Source organism: Phyllostomus hastatus, unplaced genomic scaffold, assembly GCF_019186645.2.
Source record: "Phyllostomus hastatus isolate PE091 unplaced genomic scaffold, TTU_PhHast_1.1 phas_contig_495, whole genome shotgun sequence".
NCBI classification, from domain to species: domain Eukaryota; kingdom Metazoa; phylum Chordata; class Mammalia; order Chiroptera; family Phyllostomidae; genus Phyllostomus; species Phyllostomus hastatus.
Window position 1 is genome coordinate 3,302,792 of NW_025333895.1, and position 25,941 is coordinate 3,328,732.

Below are 25,941 nucleotides of genomic sequence, written 5' to 3' on the forward strand. Positions count from 1 at the left end.
CCTCGCACCCGCGGGGCCCCAACTGCGGTCCCCTCAGCTGGCCCCCTACTCCCATGCAGTGCTCCCCCAACCCTCGGTCCCCGCTCTGCAGCCAAAATGATCCAAGTGTACATCGCTCCAGCCCCTCCCTGCTTCAGACGTTTCAGTGGTTTCCCGAAGCTCCTGAGAAGAAGACGAAAATCCTTTAAACGGCCCACAAGGCCGTCCACAGGGCACGGGGCAGATACACGTGGGCCATCCACAGGGCACGGGGCAGATACACGAGGGGCTGCCCACCCCGTGGCTTGGCGGGCGGCTGAGGGGCTCCAGGCCTAGGGAGCGGTCCTCTCCGACTGGTCAGCAGGTGGGAGGGGGCAGAGGGGGATGCAAAAACAGTTTGTAGAGTAAATTAGCATGTGAATGAAACAAAAAAAGCGGACAATAACCCCAGCCAGTTCTCATTTCAAAACCAATAGTGAAAGTCGGGGCGGGGGATGGTGGGTGCGCACCGGCCTGGGCAGCCTTACGTGCGTGTGGAGGGAGGCTCGGGCGGAGGACGGGCTCAGGGTGCCCCCCGGGGCGGGGACCCGGATGGCGAGGGGTGGGTGGAGGAGACAGAAGCGGACACCTTTGTACACTGCCATGTGAAACCATTACCTAGTCAAAAAGAAATTCTCTGATTCTTACAATGCCAATTATTTTAAGTCCCCGCACACTCAAGCAGGCTCCCGCGACTCTCCAGCCTCCTCCTGTTCCACGTCACTCCCCCTCCCCCGCACACCTCCCGCACCTTTTGTTTCTGCTTGATGGCTCTTCCCTCCGGGGGCCTGGGCGCTCACTCTTGCTTGTGTTGCCTGGCCTCCCCTGGCTGGTCGTCCTCACCTCTGTCTCAGCCCAGACCCGTCTCCAGGAAAGGGACCTTTCCCACATAGCACCCCCCCCCACAACCGGGAACCATTGCACCTCACTCTCTATTCCCCTGTCTCCCTTCTGGGCATGTAGGTCCGCCTGGGCCAAGCCCACCTCTGGCTTGCCCACTGCGCCCCAGCGCCCAGCACGGCTCCCGGCACACAATAAGCACCCCATTAGTGTTTGGGGTCTGGGTGAACTGACGGGGCGGGGGAGGTACGCCCTGGGAATTCTGAAGAGGGGCCTGTGGTGAGGGTTGGGACGCGCCCCCCTCAGCCCTGGAGCCCTAGGAGTTTGCCGCACTCACAGGTGGGTGGCGCTGTAAGCAGAGGGCAGTGCAGGCGCAAAGCCCCAGCAGCTGGGTTTCGCTAGCAATCTGTCTGCCAATCCCCGCCCCTCCACGCCCAAGCTGTGTGTCTGGGGGCCAGGTACCGTCCCTCCCTGCGCCTCGGTTTGCTCCTCCGCCAAACGGAGGCGACGGCAGCGACCTCTCGGCGTCGCCTGGGGCGGGGTCGGCAGACCCCACCGGGAAGGCGCGCACGCACGCGGCGCAGGATTCAGTGCTAGGGGAGCTGCGGCGGGCGCGGAGAAAGGGTTAAAGCCAGGAGCTTTTTAATTGTCAAATGACTGCGGGCGATTAGCGCTGGCAGCTTCCTCAATAATCGCTCTTCTCTATACCTGCTGGGAGCTTAATTAAAAAACAAAGAGGCTCAATTTAAAGGCCATTACTATGCTAATGCAGCCGGGCGGGCGGTGATTAAGCGGCTCTGGCGGGCGGGCGGGCGGCTGGGGCGGGGCGCCGGGCGATCAGTTACCCACTAAACAGACCGTCGGGCGGCCATGCGCGGTGGTGCCCGGCCGGGACCCACCCTGATCGCCCCTTGCCCGCCCCCAGCCGGCGGGAGCCCCATAGCTGAGACCCAAGGAGGTGGTCTCCCAGAGCCTCTTCTTACTGGCTAGCAAAGGGGGTCGGCTATGGGTAGGAAAGAAACGCCCTCCACACTTCCAAGGACTCCTCCTGCCGAATGTCCCCTCCTGCCTCCCACCGACGTTGAGGCCGGATCCTCTCCGGCACCCACGTCTCAGGTTCATCTCAGGCCCCTCCGCTGGGGGCCGGGCTCTGCCCACAAGCTGTGGCTGTGCCCTTGCCAAAAGTCAGCCGGGCACCGACAGGCTGAGGGCTGGGAACAGGTCTCAGGCTCCCCAGCCGCCCAGGCAGTGGCTCCTCGGTCCAGACCGCCTTCCAAACTCCTGGAGGGCAGGCGGACCCACCCGGGTGGGGCCCTGGCTCTAACTCACAGGCTGGGTGACCTGCGTAAGGGGCGGGGGGCTCCTGTCTCCCAGAGTGGTCCGGGAGTGGTATTGGTGGGGTCCTGCTTGGGATGCTCTGAGCGTAGGGCTGGGCTGGTTCCGGCGAGTTCGACGTTTAGAAGTGCATACCAGGGCGGGGCCGAACCCTTGACCGCAGGAGTGTGTGTGTGTGTGTGTGTGTGTGTGCACGCGTGTGGTTGGCGGTGGGGGGGGGAGCGGTGATCCAGATCTCATGAGAGAAGCTGGGCAGCCAGGCCCTCACTGCCTTGGCTGACACAGTCCGTGTCCTCTGCGGCTGCATTAGGAGAACAGGGGAGGGGGTGGCTCTTCTCGCCACTGAAGGGCTGAGTTGCTGGGTGCCGTGCTTTGAGGGCTGCTTGGACAGACTCAGACTTGGGGTCTGCGTGTGGAGAAAGAGCTGCTGGAATCGGGGGTTCCGCCCAGGACTGGGAGGTGCTGGGCCCCTCTCTCTGAGTCTCCGACGGGCCAGAGGCAGCACAGTCGGTCTGTGCGGTGTCGACACCCTGCATGTTTCCAGTGGCTGCCGGGTGAAATCCGTGACCGTGATCGGAGACTGCGGTCATTTTATCGGTGACATTGAACACCACCCTCCCTGAGCCTGGCAGAGATGTTAACTTGGGAACTGAGCCGGTACAAGGTACCACGGACAACAGTGAAACTGTCCACGGTGACGTGCCACTGGCTGCCAACCAACCAGAGAGGCAAACCTTGGTCATCCGCGCGGTGCGGTACGAGCACAGACCTGACGACAGAGCCAACCTTTATTGATGTTTTCCACGGAGAATGATTTATCTCCATGAGGATAATTTTAGTAAAATGAAAGCGAAAACGGGAAAACGTCGTACATTACTTAACTGAGCTAGAAGAAAAATTGATTAAAAACACTAAATTGCCTGGATGGGGTTTGTTCCGGAAAGCATGCGCTAGCCCTGTTCTGGCCCAGCCTGGAAGGTTCTGGTCTGCGCCCAGGGCGTCCAGAAGCCTCGGGGTCAGGATGACGAGCCAGACGTCGGCGGGGCCCTGGATTTCTCCCGGAGGCCTCCCTGTCCCCGACGCCCGGAGCGCGCAGAGGGGCGCTGGCCCTGTGTCTCCTTTCCCGTTGACCCCTCATCTCCTGACGCAGCACTCGGCCTTTGGGGGGGGGGGGGGGTAAACACTCGCGGAACCGACTCATCCTGTAGCAAAAACCTCAGACAGCAGTTTCTGCTTTTGAAAGTTGGAATTATGGCATAAGATCTGGCACAGAGCCCTTCCTGGGTGGCTTAGTTGGTTAGAGCGTCTGTCCAATATGCCAGGGGTGCGGGTTCAATCCCAGGTCAGAGCACGTACAAGAATCAACCAATAAATGCATGGATAAATGGGACAGCAAATCAGTTTCTCGCTCTCAAACCATTTTTTAAAAGATTTTACTTATTTTCAGGGAGGGAAGGGAGGGAGAAAGAGAGAGAGAGAAACATCAATGTGCGGTTGCTGGGGGCCGTGGCCTGCAACCCAGGCACGTGCCCTGACTGGGAATCGAACCTGCGACACTTTGGTTCGCAGCCCACGCTCAATCCACTGAGCTACGCCAGCCAGAGCAAACGATTTAAAAAAAAGAATTAAAAAATAAGACTGGCATAGAGCACGTGTCTTGGTATGTGTGGAATAAATGGATGGGTGGGTGTACGGATATGTGGCTGGCTGGCTGAGAGGATGGATGGGCTGGGCGTGTTGGACAGCTGGGCAAGTGGATGGAGGATGGATGGATGGATGGATGGATGGATATCTGGCTGAGTGGCTGAGTGGATGGGTGGGTGGATGGGTGGATGGAGTGGCTGTATGAGTGGGTGGTTGGATGGGTGGATGGAGTGGCTGTATGAGTGGGTGTATGGATGGGTGGATGGACGGATGGGTGGGAACAAAAGAAACCTGATCTGTCCTCTTTAGCCCAACGTGCAAGGCCCCCAGCTTGACCCTTCTCCTGTCTCTCCTGTGCTCCAAGCTGAGTGACCCGCTGTCTCCCTAGCCTTGTCTATGGGCTCCATTTTCTTCTCGCCTTTGCTCTCTTTCAACCTCTCCCTCCCAGAATGGTCTCTCTGCTTCTCTCCCCAACACACAGCCCAGACTCGGAAAGCAGACACACCTCTGTTCCCCTCTGAGCCCGACCACTTCCCCATTCAGTCCTTTGCACTTTTCGTGGCCTCCTTCTCCAGGAAGTCTTCCATGAACCCAACCCTGCCTGGATCCCTTCAGGTCCTACCCTAGATCCCTCAGCCCTCCCTGGGCACATGGCTCTGGGCGAGGCCTGTTCTGCCCACTCAGGACCCTGGAGGTGTGGGGGCTGGGTCCTCCTCTTCCACCTGTGTCATCAGCCCCTCGCCTCTGTAACCTCGGCATGCCCAGCTGCAGGCCAGGCTGTGGGCCCACAGCTCTGAGCTGAGCAAGCAAGAGCAGAGTCATTCCCAGTGGTGAGCACCGGGGTGGGGGTGGGGGGACAGGAAAGGGAGGGCTTCAAGCACAGGGAGGTCCAGGAGACAGGCAGCGAGGCGGGAAGAAGCAGCAGGAGCTCCCGAGTCCCAGCTTCGGTCCCAGCTGACGAGCTCTGAATGGCTGCTACCCTCTGAAGCATCACTTTCTTCTCTTGCGAAAAGAGGGTGGCAGCGCCCGCCTCTCAGGGGTCTTCTGGGGGAGGGGCCCGTGTGCAAACAAGGCACAGGGCGTGGCATGTCAGAAATAATGAATCTGAGTAAGTAACAGCAGCGATAATGATAACGGCCGCTGTACTTGGCAACGAAGAGCTGGTGACTCAGGGACATGGAAGAAGGGCCCCTGGGATCAGCTCGGCGGGTTCGGGCGAACGTGAGAGGAGAAGGCTCCTACTGTGAGCCTGGCACGGGCTCCGCTTCCCAGGAGGTGTCTGAGGAGGGTTCGGTGGGTGAACCAACACCTGAAGCAGTACAGGGACTGAATTCGCCAGTGAAGGGCAGAGAAAAGCGGAAGCGTGGCAACGCAAGGGTTAATGAAACGGTGCAGGGGAGCCCTCACTGGGCCTGGCCAGGAGCTCCCGGGCCCTCCCATGCCTCCTGGCCCGGTTTTCCTACAACTCTTCTGGTCTGGAGGGCGTGGGAAGGACTGTCAGAGGGACCCGACGCTCCACTTTCCACCTCCTCTGGACCACTGACTCCCCTGACGTCTCCAGAGGAGCCCCACATCTCCAAAGGGAAGAGAGGCTCCCGGGGCAGAGTCTGGGCACCTCCCAGGATCAGAGTCCCAAAGGTGGCAAGCCACGTGCCCACAGCAACTCCTTCTATTGGAGTGTGTCTGCGTGAGAGTGTGTCTGTGTGTGTGAGAGTGTGTCTGTGTGTGTATGCAGTGTGTGTGAGAGCGTGTCTGTGTGTGTGTGTGTCCACCCTGGCAGCTCCTAGTGGTGTCTCTAGCTTGAGCCCCCGGAACCCCAGACCTGTGCCTGCGGCCGCGCCAGACACACCCACATGGCCGTCAGAAGGCAGCTCAGACAGACGTAGCACGTGCAGACTCGCACTCTCGACGCTCTCCTCCCCCGCCCCGCCTCAGTCTCCATGTCACTTCATGGCGACTCCATCCTCCCGGTTGCTCAGGCCCCCAGACCCCGGACTCACCCACGCTTCCATCCTGCCACATGCTCCCGGGTCCCTGCCTTCAAAGGGCACCCCGGGTCTGACCGCTTCTTAGTACCTCGCCGGCTCTCAGCCAGTCTGAGCTGGCATCATCTTTTGCCTGGATGACTGACAGAACCTCCCAGCCCATATCCCTGCTCCCCCAGGACACCCCCACACCCACAGAGCTGCTAAGGGACCCAGTTAGAGTGTCCGTCGGATCACATGCCCCTTTGCTCAAAGCTGACCACGTGATCTGTCTCTTCCATCGCTCACCTGTAGCGTCTCCAGCCGCACGGGCCTCTGGTCACTTCTCCCACATGGCAGCTCTGCTCAGGCCTCAGGGCCTTTGCACTTGCTGCTTCCTCTGTGGGGAGGATGTACCCCACGCCCCCGATATCTCAGGAAGCCTCCTACTACCCGCCGTGAAACCTCTCCCATCCCACCGCTCTTCCCTGCTTCGTTTTTCTTCATCTGCCCAGTCACGGGCCGTTAAACTCTGCATGTGCCCTGTGTGCTCGGATGTATCAGTTTGTGGCCTGTCCCCTGCCTAGTCCAACAGGATGGAAGGAAGGGGAAGGTTTGGGAGGGACCGTCCTGTTCTATCTCCGGCCTCCAGGCAGCTTCTGGCACCGTAGTGGGCGCTAAATAAATGTGCGGACTCGGGGAATGTGTGGACCCCGGGGTCCAGGCTGTGCCCGTCCCTCCCTGGTCCTGGCCCTGGCCCCTGACCTCCCACCCTGCCCCGGGGGCTCTTCACAGTGCCCTGGCTGGGATCAAAGGGCTGAGGAGCCTGCCGCCCCGCACAGCTGGGTCTGCGCCCCGCAGGAAGCGCCGGGGCAGCCCTCCCGGCAGGCCTGGCCCCGGCGCGGCGAGGCTGCGGAGAGGCCCTGCGAGGCCCGCGCGCAGGCGGCCCCGTCCGAGCGCCCGGCCGCGCCGCCGCGCATTCCAGCCGCGTGATTGACGCGCGCACCGGGGCCCCTGCCTGCGGCTCCCGCCGCCGCCCGCCTGGCCCGCCGCGCCGCCGCCGCATCAAAGCAGATGTTTGCAGCTGGTTTGAGTTGGATCCCCATCAACAGGCCCCTTTTTGTCTCAAAATAAAAAACAGCTACGCCCGGAATGATAAGGACGCGGCAGGCACGTGGGGGAGATGTCAGCGAGCTGGGAGGGAGGAGGCCGGGCGGCTCCCTCAGCCTGTTCTCCCCCGTCAGCTTCTCCAAGTGACGGGCAGACTCGAGCAGCAGGAGTTGGACCCCCGAAGGTGTCCAGGGCCCTGTCCCCGCAGCTCCTGTGGACTCCAGCCCAGCCCTCAACAGGCATCTCACAGACGTCACGGTTCCCGGGCGATGGGATGGTTTTCCCGCACATTGAGCAGGGACCTGCTCCGTGTGCGGTGCCCCTTCGTCCTGGGGCCCTCAGCACCGGTGGCCAGGCGGGCGCGGCACAGAGAGGGTGGACGTGTTAGCCTTCCCACGGTCACCTGGAAGGTGGGCATCGTGGGGCCGGGCTTTCAGACGGGAAAATGGTTCAGGAAGTGTGGTTGGCTTGCCCCCAGGTCCCACAGCTACTGCGGGGCAGACCTGGGATACAGACCCCCAGCCAGGTCCGCCCCCAGAAGCAGGTCAGCTGTGTGTCACGGCGCCTTTCTCAGAGTCCCCAGCTCTCCTCCAGGTACACTCTCATGGTGTCCTTTGCTTTCCTTTCCTTTTCAAGATTTTACTCATTCATATTTAGGATGGGAAGGGAGGGAGAAAGAGAGGGAGAGAAACACCCATGTGAGAGAGAAATCTCAATCAGCTGCCTCTCCTAACACTCCCCGACCGGAACTGAACCTGCATCACAGGCGTGTGCTCCAGCTGGGAATCGAACCTGCCACTCTGGCTTTGCAGGATGACGCCCACACACGGAGCCACGCCGGGCAGGGCTGGCATGTCTTTCTTGGCCTCCGGGCTTGCAGAGCAAACCCCATGAGATTACTCATCACGTAGCACCAGCCCCTGCGGTCCGCCTCCGTGGGTGTTTGCTGGGGGAACTCGAGAAGGCGTGGCCAATGGGGACAGGGGGCTGGGGTTCTGGGAGCCAAGCCTGGTGGTCCCCATGGAGGGAGTGTCCGGGGACTGTGGGATCGGGTCTGGAGAAGCCCTGCTGTAAACCAGGCCCAGGGCCTGCCCGGTCCCTGGCGTGGCCCAGGGGAGGGTCCGACAGAAGCCCAGAGCTCACGGGGACAGACAGACAGGGAGAACTCAGACCCAGCTAACAGTGTGATCAGCGGCTTCAGACCAGAGTGAGAGATGGGGAAGGGAAGGTTCCAGAGCCCTCACCAGGCATCACGGCGAGAGACTGGGGGGCGGAGTGGAGCACACACCCCGGCCGAGATGCCCTCCGTGCCGGGCGCTGGGCTAGAGCATCTCACTTGGGCTGAAACACCCGGACTCTCAGTCACCAGCTGAGGGAGGCGTCGGCACCCCCATTGTATAGAAGGGGAAACTGAGGCTCAGAGAAGGGATGTGAATGTGCCCAAACCACACCGTTGGGGCTGGAGATGTGGGAAGTCACACCTCTGAGAGTGGGGGGGCTGCGGGGCATTGACAAGGAGCCCTCGAATGAGCAGGGGAAGGAGGGGACACAGGACAGAGGGTCCGACTGGCCCTCTGTGAGTCAGGTGTCCAGGCCGGGCCCAGTCGCCTGTGGTCAGCGGAGCCATTTCACACCAATACGGCACCCGGGGCTTTCCCCTGGCAGCGGAGATGGGGGCGCTGCGGGGCTCCCAGCCCAGCAAGAGTCGTGCATACAGCTTCGTTGGTGGAAAGGACCCGACCCCAGGTCGTACAGTTGTGAAAGGGGTGGGGCCAGGGGAGGGCGAGTCCACTTGTCTTGTCACCTGGTAGCCTTCTCAGACCTGCCCCCACCCCAGAAGCAGAGCACCTAATGGCCCCTTGTCCCACCTGGCTGCTCGCTCCATTTCCCACAAGGTCGATCATTCATTCAACAAACCCTCGCCAGCCACCTCCTCAGTGCCAGAGCCCAGGAAGGTGAGGGTGACTTAGACCCAGTTCCTGGTTTCTAGGTCAGTGGGGGCTTCAGACACACAAATATCTGGGTCTGTGGCTATCAGGGAAGGCTTCACAGAGGAGGTGGAATTTATAGTGGGTCTTGAAGGGTGAAAAGGAGTTTCAACAAGAAACAAGGAGAGAGAGAGAAGATAGGCCTTGGCGGCAGATGGGATTGTCGGTGTTAAAGAGGCAGGAGGGAACTTACGGTGGCCCAGGAGCCGTGAGCAGCCTGGCCACCCGGCAGAGGACCTGAGGCCGGGCGTGACAGGGCAGCGTGGCACGGGGCCTTGCGCACCGCAGTTGGGTGGCTGGACTAACCCTGAAATCATTGGCTCCTCTTGGACTGAGAACCCAGCAAGGGGCTACACGTACCGTAAACTTCGGTGATGGGGTGTGGGGTGGGCGGTGCAGCAACCAGGGTGCTGGAGAGATGGTGGCAGGGACCGTGACCCCCACGCATTTAACCCACCCCACGCGCCCGGCCGTTACCCGCATTGGACAGCGGGGACACAGGGGCTCGGAGAGGGAAAGGAACTGTGTCAGGTTCCAGCACCAGGGAGGGGCAGAGCCAGGGCCCCGGGCCTGGTGCACGCGTGCCGTGTGGTCCAAGATCCGCACATGAAGACCCTGGAGGAAAAGAGGAGATGCCCGAGCCCCCCCAGGATGTTAGCAAACCAGTTTTGTCAGAGGCAGAAGAATCAGCCGGCCATGTGCCTCCCTGCAATTGTCAATGGTTTAAGAGAAATTAATCGATCAGATTTGTAATCCATGTTCAGATGCACCGACAAAAACTGGCTTCGGGTTTTGTTTACTAGTTTGACGAGTGTAACAAACGGAGCATTAACCGAACACTCGGGGAGTGGAGTTAAGTTACAGCCCGGGACTGTCCGGGGAAGGGCGTCTCTAAAAGGGGACTTTTTGCCCCACGGTCACTGTCGGTCCTGGGTGGGGCGCTGTGTGTGAGGGGAAGATGATCAGTTTGGTTTAAGAAAAAGGCAAACACTCAGCTGCAGCTACTGGGTACCAGGCTCCCACTGAGAAGTGAGCTCTCAGGGTGAATCCGGCCGCTGCCCCACGGCGTCCAGAGCCTCAGGGCAGACAGGCGTGGGTGTGGTGCTCGCAGCGCAGGGCGAGGAGACTGACAAGCGGAGGAACCTCGGGTGCACAGAGCAGGGAGGCTACTATGTGACCTTGAACGAGCACCCTGCCTTCTGCCCCTTGGTGGGCTCGCCTGTGAAATGGGGAGGGGAACAGAGTCCTCCCTTTGGAAGTTCTGCACGTACTGAGCCCGTGCAGGCAGGCGGCAACCGCGCTTTACCGGCGCCCAGTAGTGCTCACGAGGCAGAGAACCGCGTGCCAGGAGTGCTCCGCCCGGCTCCAGCCACGCAGAAGCTGGAAAGGCCGGTTCAGAGCCCAGGGTGCTCGTGAGAACCAGGCATGGGTGGGATCTGGAAACCCCCCGGTGTGGGGGGGCCTCTCTCCAGAATCTCAGAGACTCCAACGAGGGGGACCGACAAAGGCGTGTTGGGCCCACGTGGGACAACAGAGAGGCAGACACCCGCTCCCTCCCAGCAGCCCCGTAGGTAGGCGCCGTCACTCCCATTCCAGAGATGAAGAGACTGAGGCTCAGAGATGTTAAATGTCTTGACCAACATCACACAGAGGAAAAATTATGGAGCCAGGGTGGGAACACAGGTGCTCCCGGGCCCCAGCCCTCCCACGGTCCCACTTACCGTCCTCCCACCCCTCGCCCCCGGACACAGGATACTGCCTTCCCAGGGCAGGTCGCCGGGGCTCTCACCAGACCAGGGTGGGGGTGGGGACTGCCTGCCCTGCTTCACAGGCAGAGCAGGACGAAGTGGTTGGTTCCATATTCATTCAACAAACATGCATCGCTCACCTCGGAGTGCTCGGGGCCTTGTGCCAGGTACCAGAGATACGGAGGTGAGCAAGGCGAAGGCGGACCTGGGGATGTGTCCACCGGAGTCCCCTTTGCAAGTGCCACAACGTGGAGCAGGGCGGCGGGCGGCGTGAGGACAGGGAACTCGGAGACGGAGGCACCCGCCTACCTAAGACTGGAGAGGAGAAGGCGGGCTTCCTGGAAGAGGGGCCGCCCGAGCCAAGTCCCTCCACGTCGTTGGCGGGTGTTTGGGGCAGAGATCGGGAGTAGAGGGAACGGCAGCAGGGAAGCGCGAGGAGTTCACATGAAAAGCGGGGGCGGGGGCTCTGTGGGCTGCGGCGAGCCCACGCGCCCGTGACGTGATCACGAAGATGTCCTGCGGATTTAGAGCTTCTGGACTGGGAGAGGGTGGGGGGTGGCGGCGGGGAGGTGGGGGGACACTGGGAGGGCAGGCCGCTCCTCCGGGGCCCCCCACCATGCCCTGACCCCCGGGCTCGTCCTGTCCCTGCCTCCCACCTCAGTGTGGGCAGCGGGGACACTTCCATCTGGAATCCCCAGCACAAGTCTCGGGAGTGGGGACTATTGTCCCCATCTTACAGGTGAGGAAACTGAGACTTTGACCTGCCCCAGGTCACACAGTCACAGAGCGGGCAAGTGGCTGAGTCAGGACTGAGACCAAATTAGGGCCCTTCGCACCAGGCTGCTGTGACCCTGGGGGGAAGGGGGGGCTGGACGTCCTCCCATCCCCGCCAGCTCTGCACCTCGGCTCTCCTATGGCCTGCCCCGCCCACTGACCCCTCCCTCTGTGCCCGTGCTTCATACTGACAACTTACCGCGTGTTCACCCCGAGAAGCAGGCAGTGTTGATGAACCCATTCTACAGATCAGTAAGCTGAGGCTGGGGCGGGGAGGAAATGACTTGCCCGGCCACCAGCCAGCAGTGGTGGAATCAGGCATTGGGCCAATGCCAGTGCCACCTTCCCGTGGCTGGGTCTGCTTCTCCACCAATCCCTCCATGGTGGGAGGGGCTGAGGGGGCAAGGAGGGGACCCCGCTGGTGCCCCGGCCCCTCCCACGCATGCCATCAGCAGCTCTTACCCCTGCGCGGTAGACAAAGGCACCCCATACTTGGGAGCGAGTATTTCATGTGTCCCCCCTGATGTTTTATTGGGAGGAGAGATGCTCAGAGACCAAACGGATGGCACATTCCCTTTATAAAGTGTGCGCCGCTTGTTTTATTTCCCGGGTTTTTGCAATCTAGATAACAGATGATGCCCCGAGTGGCTGGCGCTGCCTCCGTAATGGCGGCACTGAGCCTTTGGAGAAGTATTAATAATAGATTGTGTTGATGAGTTTGGAGAAAGTAGCAATCGACCCCCCGCTGCCAAGGCATTAGCGAGGCTGTTCTGAACGAAGGAACGCAGGCTGCACGGTGGCAGTGGCGGCAAATGCGGGTCACCCCCCCTGCTGCCCCGCCCCCCCACCTAGGAAGGCCTCCCCTGGGGAGCCACCCAAGGTGTGCTGGCCTCTGCTGGAGCCCCTGGCCCAGCTGGCACAGAGATGTGGCCAGTGCCTGTCCACTTGGCCACCGAGGCCAGCTGCAGACCTTAGTGGGACCCCTAGGACAGGAGGTGGAGGGTGGGGAGGGGCAGTGAGGGTGGCGGGACGGAAGCATCGTCCATGCCAGAGCAGCGGGTTCTGCAAACCTGGCTCCTGCCCCGGCCCCTTGGCAGAGCCGGGCCGGTCTCCGCCCGAGGCCACCGTGGACAGTTGGGCAGGGGGTAGCCCGAGCAGAGGTGTCCAGGCAGAGGGCCGAACTGAAGCCGAAGTCCAGCTCAGGCTCCTCGCGCAGAGTCGTGCACGGCACAGGCTTGGGGTACGGGCTTGGGGTGCAGTGGGGTCCGCTCTGCAGGGCAGGAGCCTCCGCCCACCCCAGACCTTCACTCCGCTGCCTCACAAACACTCCCTGCGGCCTCCCTGAGGCGCAGCTGGAGCAAGGCCCTGCCTTGTGGGACCACCAAAGAGCTGGGAGCTGACAGGGGCTCAGCCTGTCACTCCGACGTGGTCCTCATTCACCCAGTTACGTGCCTAGCGTCACTGAATTCTGACGACTGCCCTTGGGGGGTGTCCTGTTGACACCCCGCTTTATGGCAGAAGGAACTGAGGCTGGAGCAGCTCAGGCCAGCATAGAGGAGGCCACTTTCCCCTGACTGGGCCATCCAGGAAGGCTTCCCAGAGGAGGCGGTGTTGGAGTTGGGCATTGCAGGATGAGTAGGAGCCTGCTGGGTGGACTAGGGGGGCAGCAGGGTTGCCAGGGGTGCCCCCACTTGGAGTGCCCTGGCCGGGGCTGGGGCAGGAGGCAGAGAGGCCCTGTCCAGCGCGCCTGACCCGCTGCCCGTGGGCGGGGCCGATGGCAGCCCCGGGAAGGGAGGCGGGCCGAGGGCCGGAGCTCACGGCGGTTCGGCGGCGCCGATTACGGGAGAATTGCAGCTGTGATCTGCGCCTGCGGCGGCAGCGGCCATAAAGAGGGATGGGATGCGCACAGCGCTCCCAAGGTGGCGCCCACAGACGTGGCCCGGGGACGCGGGGAATGAAAAATGGTTTTAATTCCCTCCCAGCAGCAATAATTTGATTCTTCATAAATTTTTCCATCAAAGTGTTGTTGAGGCCGAGTTCCCACAGAGCAGGGCACGTGGCGGGGGCGGGCCACCGGGAGGAGCGGTCAGTAGGTGCGGGCAGGGGCCGGGCCGAGCTGCTCAGGCCTCCCTGCACGCCCCCACCCGGCCCCGCACCGGGGAGGGGACACGGGTCCGCTGTGTCCTGGAGGGACAGGATCCGCTCCAGGCTCAGCATCCGCTCCCTCGTGTACTGCCCGTGTGGCTCTGAGCAGGTGACTGCACCTCTCAGCACCTCAGTTTCCTAAGCCCTGCAATGGGATCGCTGGTGTTGCTGTCTCACAGGGCGGGTGCAGGGAGTCCATGTGTTTCTGCAGGCAAAGTGCTTAGAGCGGCGGCTGGCAGGCCCTACGTGCTCAGTAAATACATCTCTTCCTGGCGGCAATGCTTAACACTGAAGAGAGGCTTCAGCAGGTGTTAGCCAAGCCCCGGGCCAGAGAGAGAGAGAAAGGCCAGCGCGATGCTGCTCTTCCATGGGGCACAGCCAGGGGCCGCCAAGGGAGTGAGAAGAGGCAGGGTCAGGGAGGGCCCTGAGTGCCAGACTCAGGAACCAGTGTTGTCCTGAGGGCACTAGGGAGCCATGGAGGAGTCTAGAGCAGGGAAGCAGCACGGCCAGGTGTGTGTTTTGGACAGGTCTTCCTGGCTGTCACCCTGGAGGGTGAGCTGAAGGGATGGAGGGGCCAGAGCCCAGGGAGAGGGCTGGGACAGTCACTCCGAAAGGAGAGGAAGGGCCTGTGCGGGGTGGTTGGCTGGTCAGGGTGGGGGTTGCTTGGATGTGGGGGTGATGGAGGGGCAGGGAGGAGGAGGAGTGAGTCCTGAGTGCAGGTGGAGGGGCCTGCGGGCCGCCTGCCCTTCCCCTCAGGGCAGGGGCAGACCTGGTTCTGGGGAGAGGTGGAGGCTTACCTTGTATTCTGCCCTCTAGTGGCCACTGTGTCTCTGAGTGGGAAGGGCCCTGAGCCAACACGCGGGAGAGACTGGCAGCTCGGGGCCGAGTGCCCGGTGCCCACCCCGGGGCCGCTGGGTCCCGTGAGCCAGAAGAGTAGGGCTGCAGGGTCCTCCCCATACGGCTCGGTGCCCAGGGAGGGTTTCTCCTACTTGGCCTGGAGGGTCAGGGTGGTGGAGGGAGAGGCTCTCAGTTGGCAGTGGCACCTGGGAGGGGCCCCTGAGCCCGGCTAACGCGCCCACTCTGTGCCCCCGCAGGCTCTTCGCGGCCAAGTGCAGCGGCTGCATGGAGAAGATCGCCCCCACCGAGTTCGTGATGCGGGCGCTGGAGTGCGTGTACCACCTGGGCTGCTTCTGCTGCTGCGTCTGCGAGCGGCAGCTGCGCAAGGGCGACGAGTTTGTGCTCAAGGAGGGCCAGCTGCTGTGCAAGGGGGACTATGAGAAGGAGAAGGACCTGCTCAGCTCTGTGAGCCCCGACGAGTCCGACTCCGGTGAGCCTGGCCAGGGGCGCCGGCAGCAGGGTGGGTGGCCGGGCAGGGTGCCGTGGGGGGGGCGAACCTGCCGGAGAAGCACGCTCATGGCCCCGGGACCTGAGCTTCATGCAGACAACGCACCGCATTTGTACTCAGATGTGTGCTGAAGCATGCACGTGGACACACGCACATGTGCAGGGCACGTGGGCATTGATGTGCACACACGCTCCCACGGGCACACAAATGCACCTGCAGACATTGCCATGGAGGCACGCATACCTGTGCAAATGTGTGCACGCATGTGATCCCAAATGCACGTGCACAAGCACACAAAATGCACAGGTGGGCACCTGTGCCCAGGAACATACATGGATGGGCTCATGGACATGCATGGATGTGTGCTCACATGCCCACACATGTAAAAACTCATGCCCAGGTGTGCAAGCACACACATACACATGCACACGTGGCCCAGCACACACACATGCACAGTAAGCACTGAGGCATATAGCTACACACACATTTATCCCCATGCTCACATGCACTGGGTTGCACGTGTGCACGCACACACACACACACACACACACACACACCCTGCTCTCTGGCCCTCTGGGCTCACCCTCCCTCCTCCTCGCCTTGGGCGCCACCACGGCACAGTGCTGCGGGGTGTCTGCCGGCGCTAGGCCTGTGGCCGCTGATGTCGGAGAGGCAGGGACCTGATGTGTTCTCTTGTGTTCAGTCCCCCAAAGCCTTCAGCAGCGGGGCCAGCAGCCCCAAGCGGCTCCCTCGTTCCCAGACGGGAGGGGGCCTGGGGCTCTCTGTGCTGGAGGGAAAGACCCCATTTCCAGGCGCCTCTCTGCTCTGACCCCCAAGGGACTGTGCCAGTGGGCAGCCCTCCTGGCAGGGAGGGCCAACCAGGAGAGAGTCTCGAGGTGGGAAAAGTCGGGGGTGGCTGGCACCTTGTCATTCCTGGGAAACTGGAGCAGGGAGCAGGGTGCAGAGGTGACTTCCTCTGTGCCAAGCCCTTGGGATAACCTAGGGCCATGGGCACAGCACCGGCACAGACTGCCAGGACCCTGGGTGGAGGTGGTGAGTCCGCCCATCTGTCCCTCTGTCCGTCCCTGGACAGGCCACCACCCTGGCCGGGCCTGTGGCTGCCTGGACTCCTGCGGGGGAGCAGAGGCTGGCCAGGTGCTAGGAGGGGTCTCCCGGGGAAGAGCCCATCCACAGGGCTCACACGTGGAGAAAGACGGGCCTGGAGAAAGGAGACCAGTTTAGATGTGGGGGCAGCGGGAGGCCCGTGGCTGGGGAGGCTCCGCTGTCCACCTGAGCCCCGCGACTCCGGAGCGTGGCAGCGGCACCATGGGTGTCTCTGGGCAGATGCATGCCTCTGCATGCACGCGTGTGGGCGCCTGCTCAGGTGTGCGCACGCCTGGTCGTCCTGCCTGTATGTGTGCGTGTGTGCATGTGAATGACTATGTCTGTGAGCTGCATGTGCTCAAGCCTTGGTGGGCCCACGTGCCGGTCTGTGTGTGTGAGTGCCGGTGGGTGAGTGCGCGCGCGCGCGTGTGTCGAGGTCACGAGCGCTCCCGTGTGAGAACATCTGGAGTGTGGCCTCTGCCTGTCAATTCCTCGTCCCTGGAGGCTCCGGGGAAGAAGGTTCTCTGGGCCCCGGGGCCTGGCTGGCGCTGGACTAGTGGAAGTGGTTTTCCCAAAGGTTAGCGTTCTGGACGGGGGTGTCCAGGGCGCCAGAGGCCGTGGCAGGTGCTGGCGGGAGGCCATGGGGTCCCATTGGGTAGCAGGCTGCACGAGGGGGCAAGGCTGATGGCCCGGACTGTGTCCCCCACAGTGAAGAGTGAGGACGAGGACGGGGACATGAAGCCAGCGAAAGGGCAGGGCAGCCAGAGCAAGGGCAGCGGGGACGACGGGAAGGACCCACGGAGGCCCAAGCGGCCCCGGACCATCCTCACCACCCAGCAGCGAAGAGCCTTCAAGGCCTCCTTCGAGGTCTCCTCCAAGCCCTGCCGGAAGGTGAGGGGCGGCCGGGAGGGGCGGGGTTGGCCCACCCCTGCTGCCTTTCCCAACACCTCCCCTTCCACTCCTGCCGGCCTGGGACGTCCCTCCACCTCCCCGCCCACCCATCAGCCCCCCCCCCCCCACCTCCCCAGGGGCCTGACCTGTGTCCCTGGTTCCCTGGCTCTTGGCAGGTCCGGGAGACGCTGGCAGCAGAGACGGGCCTCAGTGTGCGCGTGGTTCAGGTCTGGTTTCAGAACCAAAGAGCAAAGGTGAGCGGCCACCTGCCGTCCCTGCTGGGTAGAGGTGGGGGGCGGGCAAGTGGAGTAGGGTGGGGGGCAGGAAGCAGGGACTGGCACGGCCGACCTGTGTCCTCTGCAGATGAAGAAGTTGGCGAGGCGGCACCAGCAGCAGCAGGAGCAGCAGAACTCCCAGCGGCTGGGCCAAGGTGAGCCGGGGCGGGGCCAGGGCGGGGCCAGGGCGGGGCCGGGGCCCAGCTCAGCCTCTGACCACGAGAAACCTTCCACTCAGGCTGTCACAGCTCAGGGCCCTGCTGCCTTGGAACCAGCTGGGCTCCGTGGGGAGGTGGCAGCGACCACAGGACGCAGGAGGAAGGGCATTGTGCTGCCCCATTTCACAGATGAGAAGACTGAGGCCCAGTGAGGCTCAGGGACCTGTGGGGTCACTCGGCTAGTGAGGGACGAAGCCGGGCCTCGGCCCGGAGTGCGGGCCTCCTAACTGCGCGTCTCCCGTGACCTTACGGCCCGCTGCCCACAGTGGCATCCAGCAGCAGAAGACTCCAGGGAACTTTCCAGAGAAAGTTGGCAGGGAGTGGGGTAGTCGGGTGGGCTCCTGCTGGAGGGTGAGGGGCCAGTCGAAGGGGCAGGAGCCAGCCCCGCTCCAGCACCAGCCTTTGCCAAAATGCTGTTTCCACATCTGGGGCTGGGGCTGGTCTGCTAGGCCTCCTGGGGACCCGGGACTGCTGAGTGGGGTGGGGTGGGAACCCCAGAGCTGCCTGCTCCAAAGTGAGACGGGGCTCAGGGCCGATGCCAGGGCCCCTCTACCCAGGACTCCGGGCCTGTGCCCCCTGTGGAGCCCAGCTCCTCCCCCGCTCTCCCCCGTCCCCTCCCCCCAGACAGCCCAGATTCCAGAAGCTGCAGGCGCCGCCCCAGGCCTCCCAGCCAGCCCTGAGTCCCCCGGTGTTCCCAGCTGGCCTCCCTGAGAACACTCCTCAGTCCCCTTGAGCCCGTCACAGCCACACTGCCCCTGCGCCACGGGGCGCACACCACCCCTGCCCCTCCCCCACCAGGTCTCAGCAAGCAGCAGCACCACCCACCCATTGACCTCTGACCCTTCTCGTCGCACACACACTGCATGTGCTCAGTGTCCCTCGGGTCCCTCTGAGCCAATTTCTCTCACATCTCATTCCCCCTGGTAGGGTAGGGACCCCACGCCCTCCGCCTGACCTCCTCCTCCCACCGGCCCCCACCCCTTGTCCGCCTTCCTAGCCCTTCTGCGTAGCCCCCCCTGGCTTCAGCGGGCTCCCTGCAGCCTCCGGCCCTCAGCCCACGTCCCGGGTCTCAGCTCCTGTCTCCCCACCCAGGCCTTCTCCCTCCTCACGCTCCCCCCCGCCCACAGCCGGCTCCCTGCTCCCCCCTCCCCAGGCAGTTTCTCCCCTCCCTGCGGCTGCTGCCCTTCAGCCTGGCCAGCTGCCCCCTGCTGGGGCCTGTCAAACACCTGCTGGCTCTTTAAGGCACATGCAGGGGGCGGCCTCTTCCTCCAGGAAGGCTTTTCTGGGCCCCACCTGGATGCCCACCTTGATGCCCCCGGATGTAGGGTGCTCACTGCACCTGCTTAGGGCCTGTCCCCCCACCCTCCTGAGGGCTGGCCTGAGCTCCTGGAAGCAGGGCCTTTGGAGGATGGGAGGAGGAGGCAAGGGGGGGGCTCCGGGTTTTATTAAACTGGTTCTGGAGGAGAAGCTGGCATGTGTCAGGGGTAGGAGGCTTCACTAACTGGGCTCAGCGGTCCTGTGGGCCCAGGGGGGCTTCAGGGTGTCGGGGTGTCCCTGGAGAAGGTCAGAGGGACGGCTGTGGGCCAGAGGACACGTGGGAGGTCTGTGGGGACCCCTGGGGTTCACCGGTGGGGGCTCCCGGGCTTCCGGGACAGGGCGGGCGGGACCGGCGGGTGAAGGCATCCTCTGCCCCCAGAGGTCCTGTCGAGCCGCATGGAGGGCATGATGGCCTCCTACACACCGCTGGCCCCGCCGCAGCAGCAGATCGTGGCCATGGAGCAGAGCCCCTACGGCAGCAGCGACCCCTTCCAGCAGGGCCTCACGCCGCCCCAAATGCCAGGTGACCACATGAACCCCTATGGTAAGCCGCCCCACCCCCCTCCAGCTCCAGCTGCGCCCCTGCTCCCTGCCTGGCCCGGCAGGCCCAGGGCCGTGACAGCCCCTCCGCCCAGGGCCCACAGAGCCCGCGTGCCTCCTCCTGACAGGAAGGGGACACCCTGGAGACCCTTTCTGCCGCCCCCAGCCCCCCTGCAGGCACTGCCCGCGGACCCTTCTATCCCTCCCTCACCTCCGGCCACACAGCCCAGAGGGCCGACAGGGTCCCCAGGAGCCTCTGCCCACACTCCCACCCTGACACCCGCTCTGCTCCCCAGGGAACGACTCCATCTTCCACGACATCGACAGCGATACCTCCTTAACCAGCCTCAGCGACTGCTTCCTGGGCTCCTCCGACGTAGGCTCCCTGCAGGCCCGCGTGGGGAACCCCATCGACCGGCTCTACTCCATGCAGAGTTCCTACTTCGCCTCCTGAGAGCCAGCTGGCCGCACGGACGCTTGGGCACGGGCCCCGGGTGGGACCGCGGGCCGCCGCGGCCGGCCTCGCCGCCCCGGCCCCGCCGCCTGCGCAGACTCTACAGACAGCCATACGGTGCCGCCTCGGCCAGCCGGGCCTGGCTGGAGTGCCCGCCGGGCGCAGCCGGACGGGCGGGCGGGCGCTGCGTCCTGCCCGCAGAGACCGTGCCGCCCCCGGGACCAGGGCTCTCGGACAGCTACTCACCTCCCAGCCCCACCTCGGCCTCCATTGCCTCCTCTCTCCCCATCTTTTTTGGGAAGCTTAAATTCTCTCTATTTTTTTAAACATCCTCTCTGTGTCCAGCCAACCTCCGTGGCCCAGGCCTAGGCCAAGGCAGGGCCCTTGTGCGTGCCCCAGGACGACGGTGTGTGGTGCCTGTCACCTGTGAGACGCCGTGCACAAGTACCCCGGGCCAGCGCCCACCGCCCCTTCCTCCCCGGGCAGGCCCGCAGCCCAGGACCACCGCCCCCAGCCAGAGCCTGGAGCGGGGGTGGGGAAGAGCCTGCCAGACGCCCTGAGGGGGTCACTGGGGAGCCCAGACCAACATGGGCAGACCGGCGGGGACAGTGACACAGGTGCAGAGGTACGCACACTCAAAGGCACACTGACGCCGACACTCACAGAGACAGGGAGACACTGAGAGACAGAGGCCCCTGGGGCAGCCCCACCGGGTTAGAAAGGGGGAGGCCAGACGTGGCAGGGGACCCCTCTTATACAACAGGAGAGGGAGGAGGGAGGGGCGGGGGGCGGGGTGGCTCGGGGCAGGTGGACTCAGACGTCCAGCGGCCTTGGCCCAGATCTGGGCCGGGCTGTCTGAGCAGGCAGGGCGGCCGCCAACCCGCTCCAAGGGCAGAGACAGGGCGCTCAGGCCCAGGCCGAGGCGGGCCAGGCGGCAGAACCTCCAGGCGGAAAGGGACCTCACAAGCCACCCACTCAGCCCTTCATCTTATGCTTGGCTCCTGCCAAGCCTCCTCAGCCTCTCCTTGCATACCTCCTGAGACGGGGAGCTCACTACTTCATCAGGCCCCCAAGTCAGCTGCCCTTTTCCTCTGAGCTTACCTCTGCCTTTTTCTGCCCTGAGTCCGTGCTTTTCAGAGGCAGATTTTTCCAGACTCTCCAGCTCTTCCTCTTAAAACTGTACCCATGGCTGGGCTGTCCCGCTGGGGTGTGGAACAAACATAACCCAGTCTTCCCACTGATATCAGCCAGCCAAAGAGAGCAGGCCCATCACCTCCCCAGCGTTAGGGGCCTTGCCTCTGTTCATGTGGCCCGAGGTCCAGTGAGTGGGTGAGACCCCAAACCTGGGAGGCTCACCCTGCCCTTCTGTAAGCGAGTCCCCCGGCCATCGCACGCGTGTGCCAGCCAAGCCACACCTGTGTTCTGCATGTGTGTGGTGGGGGCCGGCGCTGTGCCTCTCGCCCACGGCCCACGGACCCCCAGGGCCTTTCCCTGTTTGGCACGGACACCCCGTGGGTGAAGCATTCCAGCTGCACTTGCAGCCCCGCTCTGTGCCCTGCTGGGAGCCATGTACACTGCATCCAGCCACCCCCCTCCCCACGTTCACCCAACTCTAACCCTGCCCGAAAGGAAGTGAGGTCAGGCTGATGGGCCCTGCTCTCAGTGACCCCTGGAGGTCACTGTGTCCTCAGCCAGGTGCTCGCAGCCCTGCCTTTAATTCTAACTTAGAGCCCTAGGCTGCCACCCTGAGGTCTGCTGGTCCAGCCTTTGAGCAAATGGGACGATGGCTGGCTCTCCGCCTCTGGGCCCCTCTGCCCAGCCCTCACCAGGACCCTCCAAGGGCGCCAGCCTGCTCTGTGGCTTTGCTCCTCTCTGCCGGGGAAACCTCTGTCCCTCCAGAGCGACCTGGGCCTGTCTCCCCACCCGTCCTGGCTCCTGGGCCCAAACCCCACCCTGCGTGTCACCAGGGCAGCTGTCAGAGGGTGGACACAGCTCAGTTCGGCCCTCGCAGCCGGCCCGGCCCTTCTGGGTTCTTCTTGTTCCACACGGAACTTCCACAGGGCTCCCAGCTGATGCCCTCGGCCTTTCCGGTGCCGCCCGGCCCTGGGCACGTGCTGGTTTCGGAGGGAGGCTGCCTTGCCCCGTTTGCCTTTACACAGCCCGACCAGGGGGCGGGGCCGGGGCGGGTGCCCCACGGCATCCCCCAGGAGACCTGGCCTTCTCGCCCGGACTCTGGGGTGGGAGGAGCCTCAGGAATGGGTCATCTAGTCCTCCACCCACCCTTATTTTGCAGCCAAAAACTCTGGGCCAGGAGAGGGGTGGGGACCGACCAGCCCTCTGACTGCCCGTCAGTGATGGGCGGAGCTGAGAACAGGGGGGAGTGGCCTCCAGGTGAGGGGCCACTCCGGGGCCTCGCAGACCCCGAGTCTCGCCCGGGCTCCGCCCCCGGCCAGGGGCTCGTTCAGGGACACCCACACTCACGACCCACAGACTGTCAAAGCCAGAAGGGACCTCAGCCCTTCATGCCTGAGCCACCCCTGGGCTGTGGTTAGGTAACTCCTTCACTGTCCTCGGGGGCTCGCTGCCCCCAGCACCCCCCGCCCCTCCCCTCTGAGGCTCCCCCAGACTCTGCTGCTCATTCTGCCCAGCCCTGGGCTGGGGGGTGGGGATACAGAAGAGCAAGACGTAGGGCCTTCGAGGGGCTCTCCTGAAAGGAGAGACATACACGCTCTGTCCCAGACCTTGCTGAGGACCCATTTCTCAGATGAGGAGCCTGAGGCCCAGAGAAGGGGGACGTGTTCGGGGCTGCCCAGCAGAAGCACGCAGAGCTGGCAGGCTCGCTGGGGGCTGGGCAAGCTGAGAGGAACACGCTCTTCCCACTTCACGGGAGGAAGTGCAGCCTTGACTTGGGGGGGCGGTGAGTAGCCAGGACCCCATCCCCTCCAGGGAGCAGGACCATCATCACTGTGGTGGGTCGGGGGGCGGTCCAAGGGAAGAGGGAAGAGTCTGGCCCCTGGAGGAAGAGGCAGAAAGTGGGCGTTGGGCAAGGAGACTGCTGGGGAAGCTGAGGCTCCGAGAGGAAGGACTCTGCCCCAGGTAACACAGCGAGTGACGGCAGAGGAGGGATAAGGAGGGCCAGTGCCCAGCCAGAGCCTTGCCCGCCTTCTGCATGGACAGAGGGACACAGTGGTTCCAAGGGTCAGACCGTGGACCCAGCAGAGCCTGTAAGAGAAGGGGTCTGGGCATCCTGGGAGACTTCCTGTAGGAGGCAGCAGTGGGTGGCGGGGGAGGTGTACCATGTCCGGATGAGCAGGGCCCAGCATGGGGCTGGGGCAGGCTCTTCTTTAGGGGGCTCGCCTGCCTCACCCAGCCCTCTGGAGCTGCTGGCCCTCTCCCTTCCCACCCAGGGAGCCCTGGAGCAGGGAGAAGTGGCCGAGCCCTGCGTGGCCTCAGCCCGAGCTCTGAGCACCCCCCGGGGTGAGGACCTCACCTCCGTCTGGGAGTGCCCACAGCTCTGGGGCTCGCTCCACCCGGTGGGAAAAGGGTCCATGCTCACACGCACACGTACGGACACACACTCGCACCCGGACGCACATGGAGGCTCACAGACCCACACTCCCAGGCACACGCCGCCTGGGGGCTGGGGGAGCAGGAGGACCCTCCAGCCTCTGGCCCTTGGAGGAGGTGCCATTTCCAATGAGCCTCTTTGCTGGTGCCCCCCCCCCACCCCACTGGGGTTCCCCCAGGAGCCCGCCCAGCTGGGTGTGGGGACCCGGCCACTGGCCATTCCTCCGTTTCCCTTGTACAGACTCTCACTGCCCACCCGCCATCCCCAGACACATTTTATTTAATAACTTGTCATTGTTAAATTATTTATTAGCGTTTACCACATCACCACCCCCACCCTGCCTTCCACTCTCACCTTCAGCTCTTCCCACAAAAGCAGAAAATGGAAACAACAACAAAAAATGAGACATCAGTATATTTGTAAATAAACCAACCTGTACACGCCTGTGGTGACTCTCCTTGGGGGGAGGGCCGTCCGGGCCCAAGCCAGCCCTGCAGGAGATGTTAGCAGGTCTCCGTGGCTGCCGGGGGCAGCAGGTCAAGGAGGAGGGCTTGGGGTCCCTGGTCTTGCCCAACCCATTGTTTGTCCTATTCCGTAGTCCGCACCCCCACCCTCGTCCTATCCCAACCGTGAACTGTCTCCATCCTTAAAATGAGCACATCCATCCCATTTTACTCCCCAACACTCATTCATTCGTTCATTTTTTCACCCAACCAATATGAGGGGACCCTTAAGTACTTGCCGCCAGGCTGAGAACCAGGGCTTGGCGGTATCTGACTCCAGGGAGTAGACAGTGTGGTATGAGCCCAACTGAGGTACAGGAAGGCCTTGTTACAAGGTACCCAACCTCATCTGGAGGGGCGGAGCACCCTGGAAGGCTTCCTGGAAGAAGCTTCATGTCCCGCAGAGATGCAGTTATGCAGCAGGGCAGGGACTGGATGACACTTCTCCAAGTGTCTGCGAGGGCTCCAGGCTTGCACAGACCTCACAGGCAGCCAAACTCTCGCGAGTCTCCCGAACAACAAGAATAGCTGAGTTTGGGGGCAGAGAAGCAATGAGGCCGGAGGCAAGACTAGACCACGCAGGGTCTTGCTGCAAGTGGGGAACAGGTCCAGTGAGGTCAGGATGGAGGCAGGGAGGTCCGCTGAGTCACCTCTCTCACCTAGGTGACAGCGACGATGGCTTTGACAAGTGCGGTGACAGTGGGGAGGAAAAGGGGGACAGGTTCCCAAGACACTGGTGAGAGAGGGAAAGCAGAGCCACACCTGGGCTCCTTACCACTGGGATGGGAGTTCCAGAACACTCCGGCGGGGGCGTGGGAAGCTCTGGGTCTCTGGGAGCATCCAAGTGGACCCGTCCCAGGGCCGGGCGGGGCCTCAAAGGGACCAGAGGCTGAGCAACAACCAGGTGTTCAACAACCAGGTGAGTGAGCTTGCCCAAGGGAACGCGACATGCAGAAGCAGAGGCCAAACCCCGAGTATCAGGAGGACCTGGGCCTGGATCCAGGGGAGATGGCGGCCAGGGCAGAGAATGGGTGGAGATGGCAGAGGCTCAGAGGAATTTGGCTCTCCAAGTGTGTTCCTTGGAGTCTCCAGGAACTCCAAGGTCCTCGAAGTACCTCGAGGAGTGCCGGCCTGTGTGTGTAAAGAGCTCCCTGGGTGAGTCGGCCCAGGTGCCGTGAGCACGGAGCTGCAGGTATTGGCGCGCTGCGTGCAGCCGGGGCTGCCCCCGCAGGCTGTCCTTATCTGCGTGTGGATGGGCGTCTGGTGCTGGTGAGGCTGTTTGTAGGTCCACACACCGGCCTGTCACCGTACCTCTCTGTCTGTCTGTGCATCCGGGAGGCCTCTCCGCCTCTCGGCCACAGACCCGGTGTCCCAGGGTTCTCTCCCGGCCCCGCCTCCATTCCGCCTTCGCAACAGCTTCTCTCCCTCTGCCTGTGGGCACCAGCGCCCCCTGGAGGCACAGTCTGTCCTGCACCCTCTTCTGCCGCCTCTGGGTGGTTCTCACAGCCACATAGCTTCTGGGAATCTAGACATGTTGTGGCCCTCCAGTTCATTTCCTCCTTTGCACCCCACAACACCCTGAGAGGCAGGTATTAAGGTCTCATGTTTCAGAAGGGAAACCGGAGGCTCAGAAAGAGACAGCAACCGGGTCAATGTGACAAAGCTAACATGGGGCAGTAGAACCAGAGTTCAAAATCAGGTTTGGCTGCAAAGGCACGGCCTCGACACAAACCTCCACCCCCCACCCCACCCCCAGCGGCCTCCCTAAGCCCATGCTCTCTGGCCCTGTGGGCTCGTCCTCCAAAGCCAGACCCAGAGACCCGGGGAGCAAGGAAACTGTCTCCCACCTTCAAAGTGGCCTCACCGAGGCTCCGAGAAGTTAAGTCACGAGGCACAGCACAGTGGTACAACTAGACTGGGTCCTCGTGTCCAAGCCCCAGGCCTAGGCTTGTGTGAGAGTGGCCCCCCAGCTCCCCCAGCCCCTCAGCGGCGGGCCGCCAGCTCTCTTGCCTACAGCAACCGTTTAAAATCCTGTCACTAAAAAATGTGGTGGTGGGGGGCTGGCAGGGGAGGGGCCATGCTAATCCTTTGCTCCCAGCCCGGTGTCCTGCCTGTCCTTTCCCCCTAGCTCAGAAAGCAACATCTCGGGAGGGGGAGGAG

The 25,941-nt window shown here is 63.1% G+C and overlaps 1 protein-coding gene across 2 annotated transcripts in view; it reads left to right on the top strand.

The window, feature by feature from the left end:
- Positions 1-19,956, top strand: part of LMX1B (LIM homeobox transcription factor 1 beta) — a 76,175-nt gene extending 56,219 nt beyond the window's left edge. Inside the window, exons 3-8 of one of the 2 annotated variants that reach the window (XM_045846371.1) lie at positions 14,661-14,893; positions 16,725-16,906; positions 17,083-17,160; positions 17,270-17,336; positions 19,096-19,260; positions 19,553-19,956. In XM_045846371.1, coding sequence (XP_045702327.1) covers positions 14,661-14,893; positions 16,725-16,906; positions 17,083-17,160; positions 17,270-17,336; positions 19,096-19,260; positions 19,553-19,710 — 883 coding nt within the window. In that variant the 3' untranslated portion in view covers positions 19,711-19,956. The remainder of the gene's footprint in view (positions 1-14,660; positions 14,894-16,724; positions 16,907-17,082; positions 17,161-17,269; positions 17,337-19,095; positions 19,261-19,552) is intronic. The other variant, XM_045846373.1, reaches the window with a different exon arrangement.
- Positions 19,957-25,941: the final 5,985 nt, after the last annotated feature.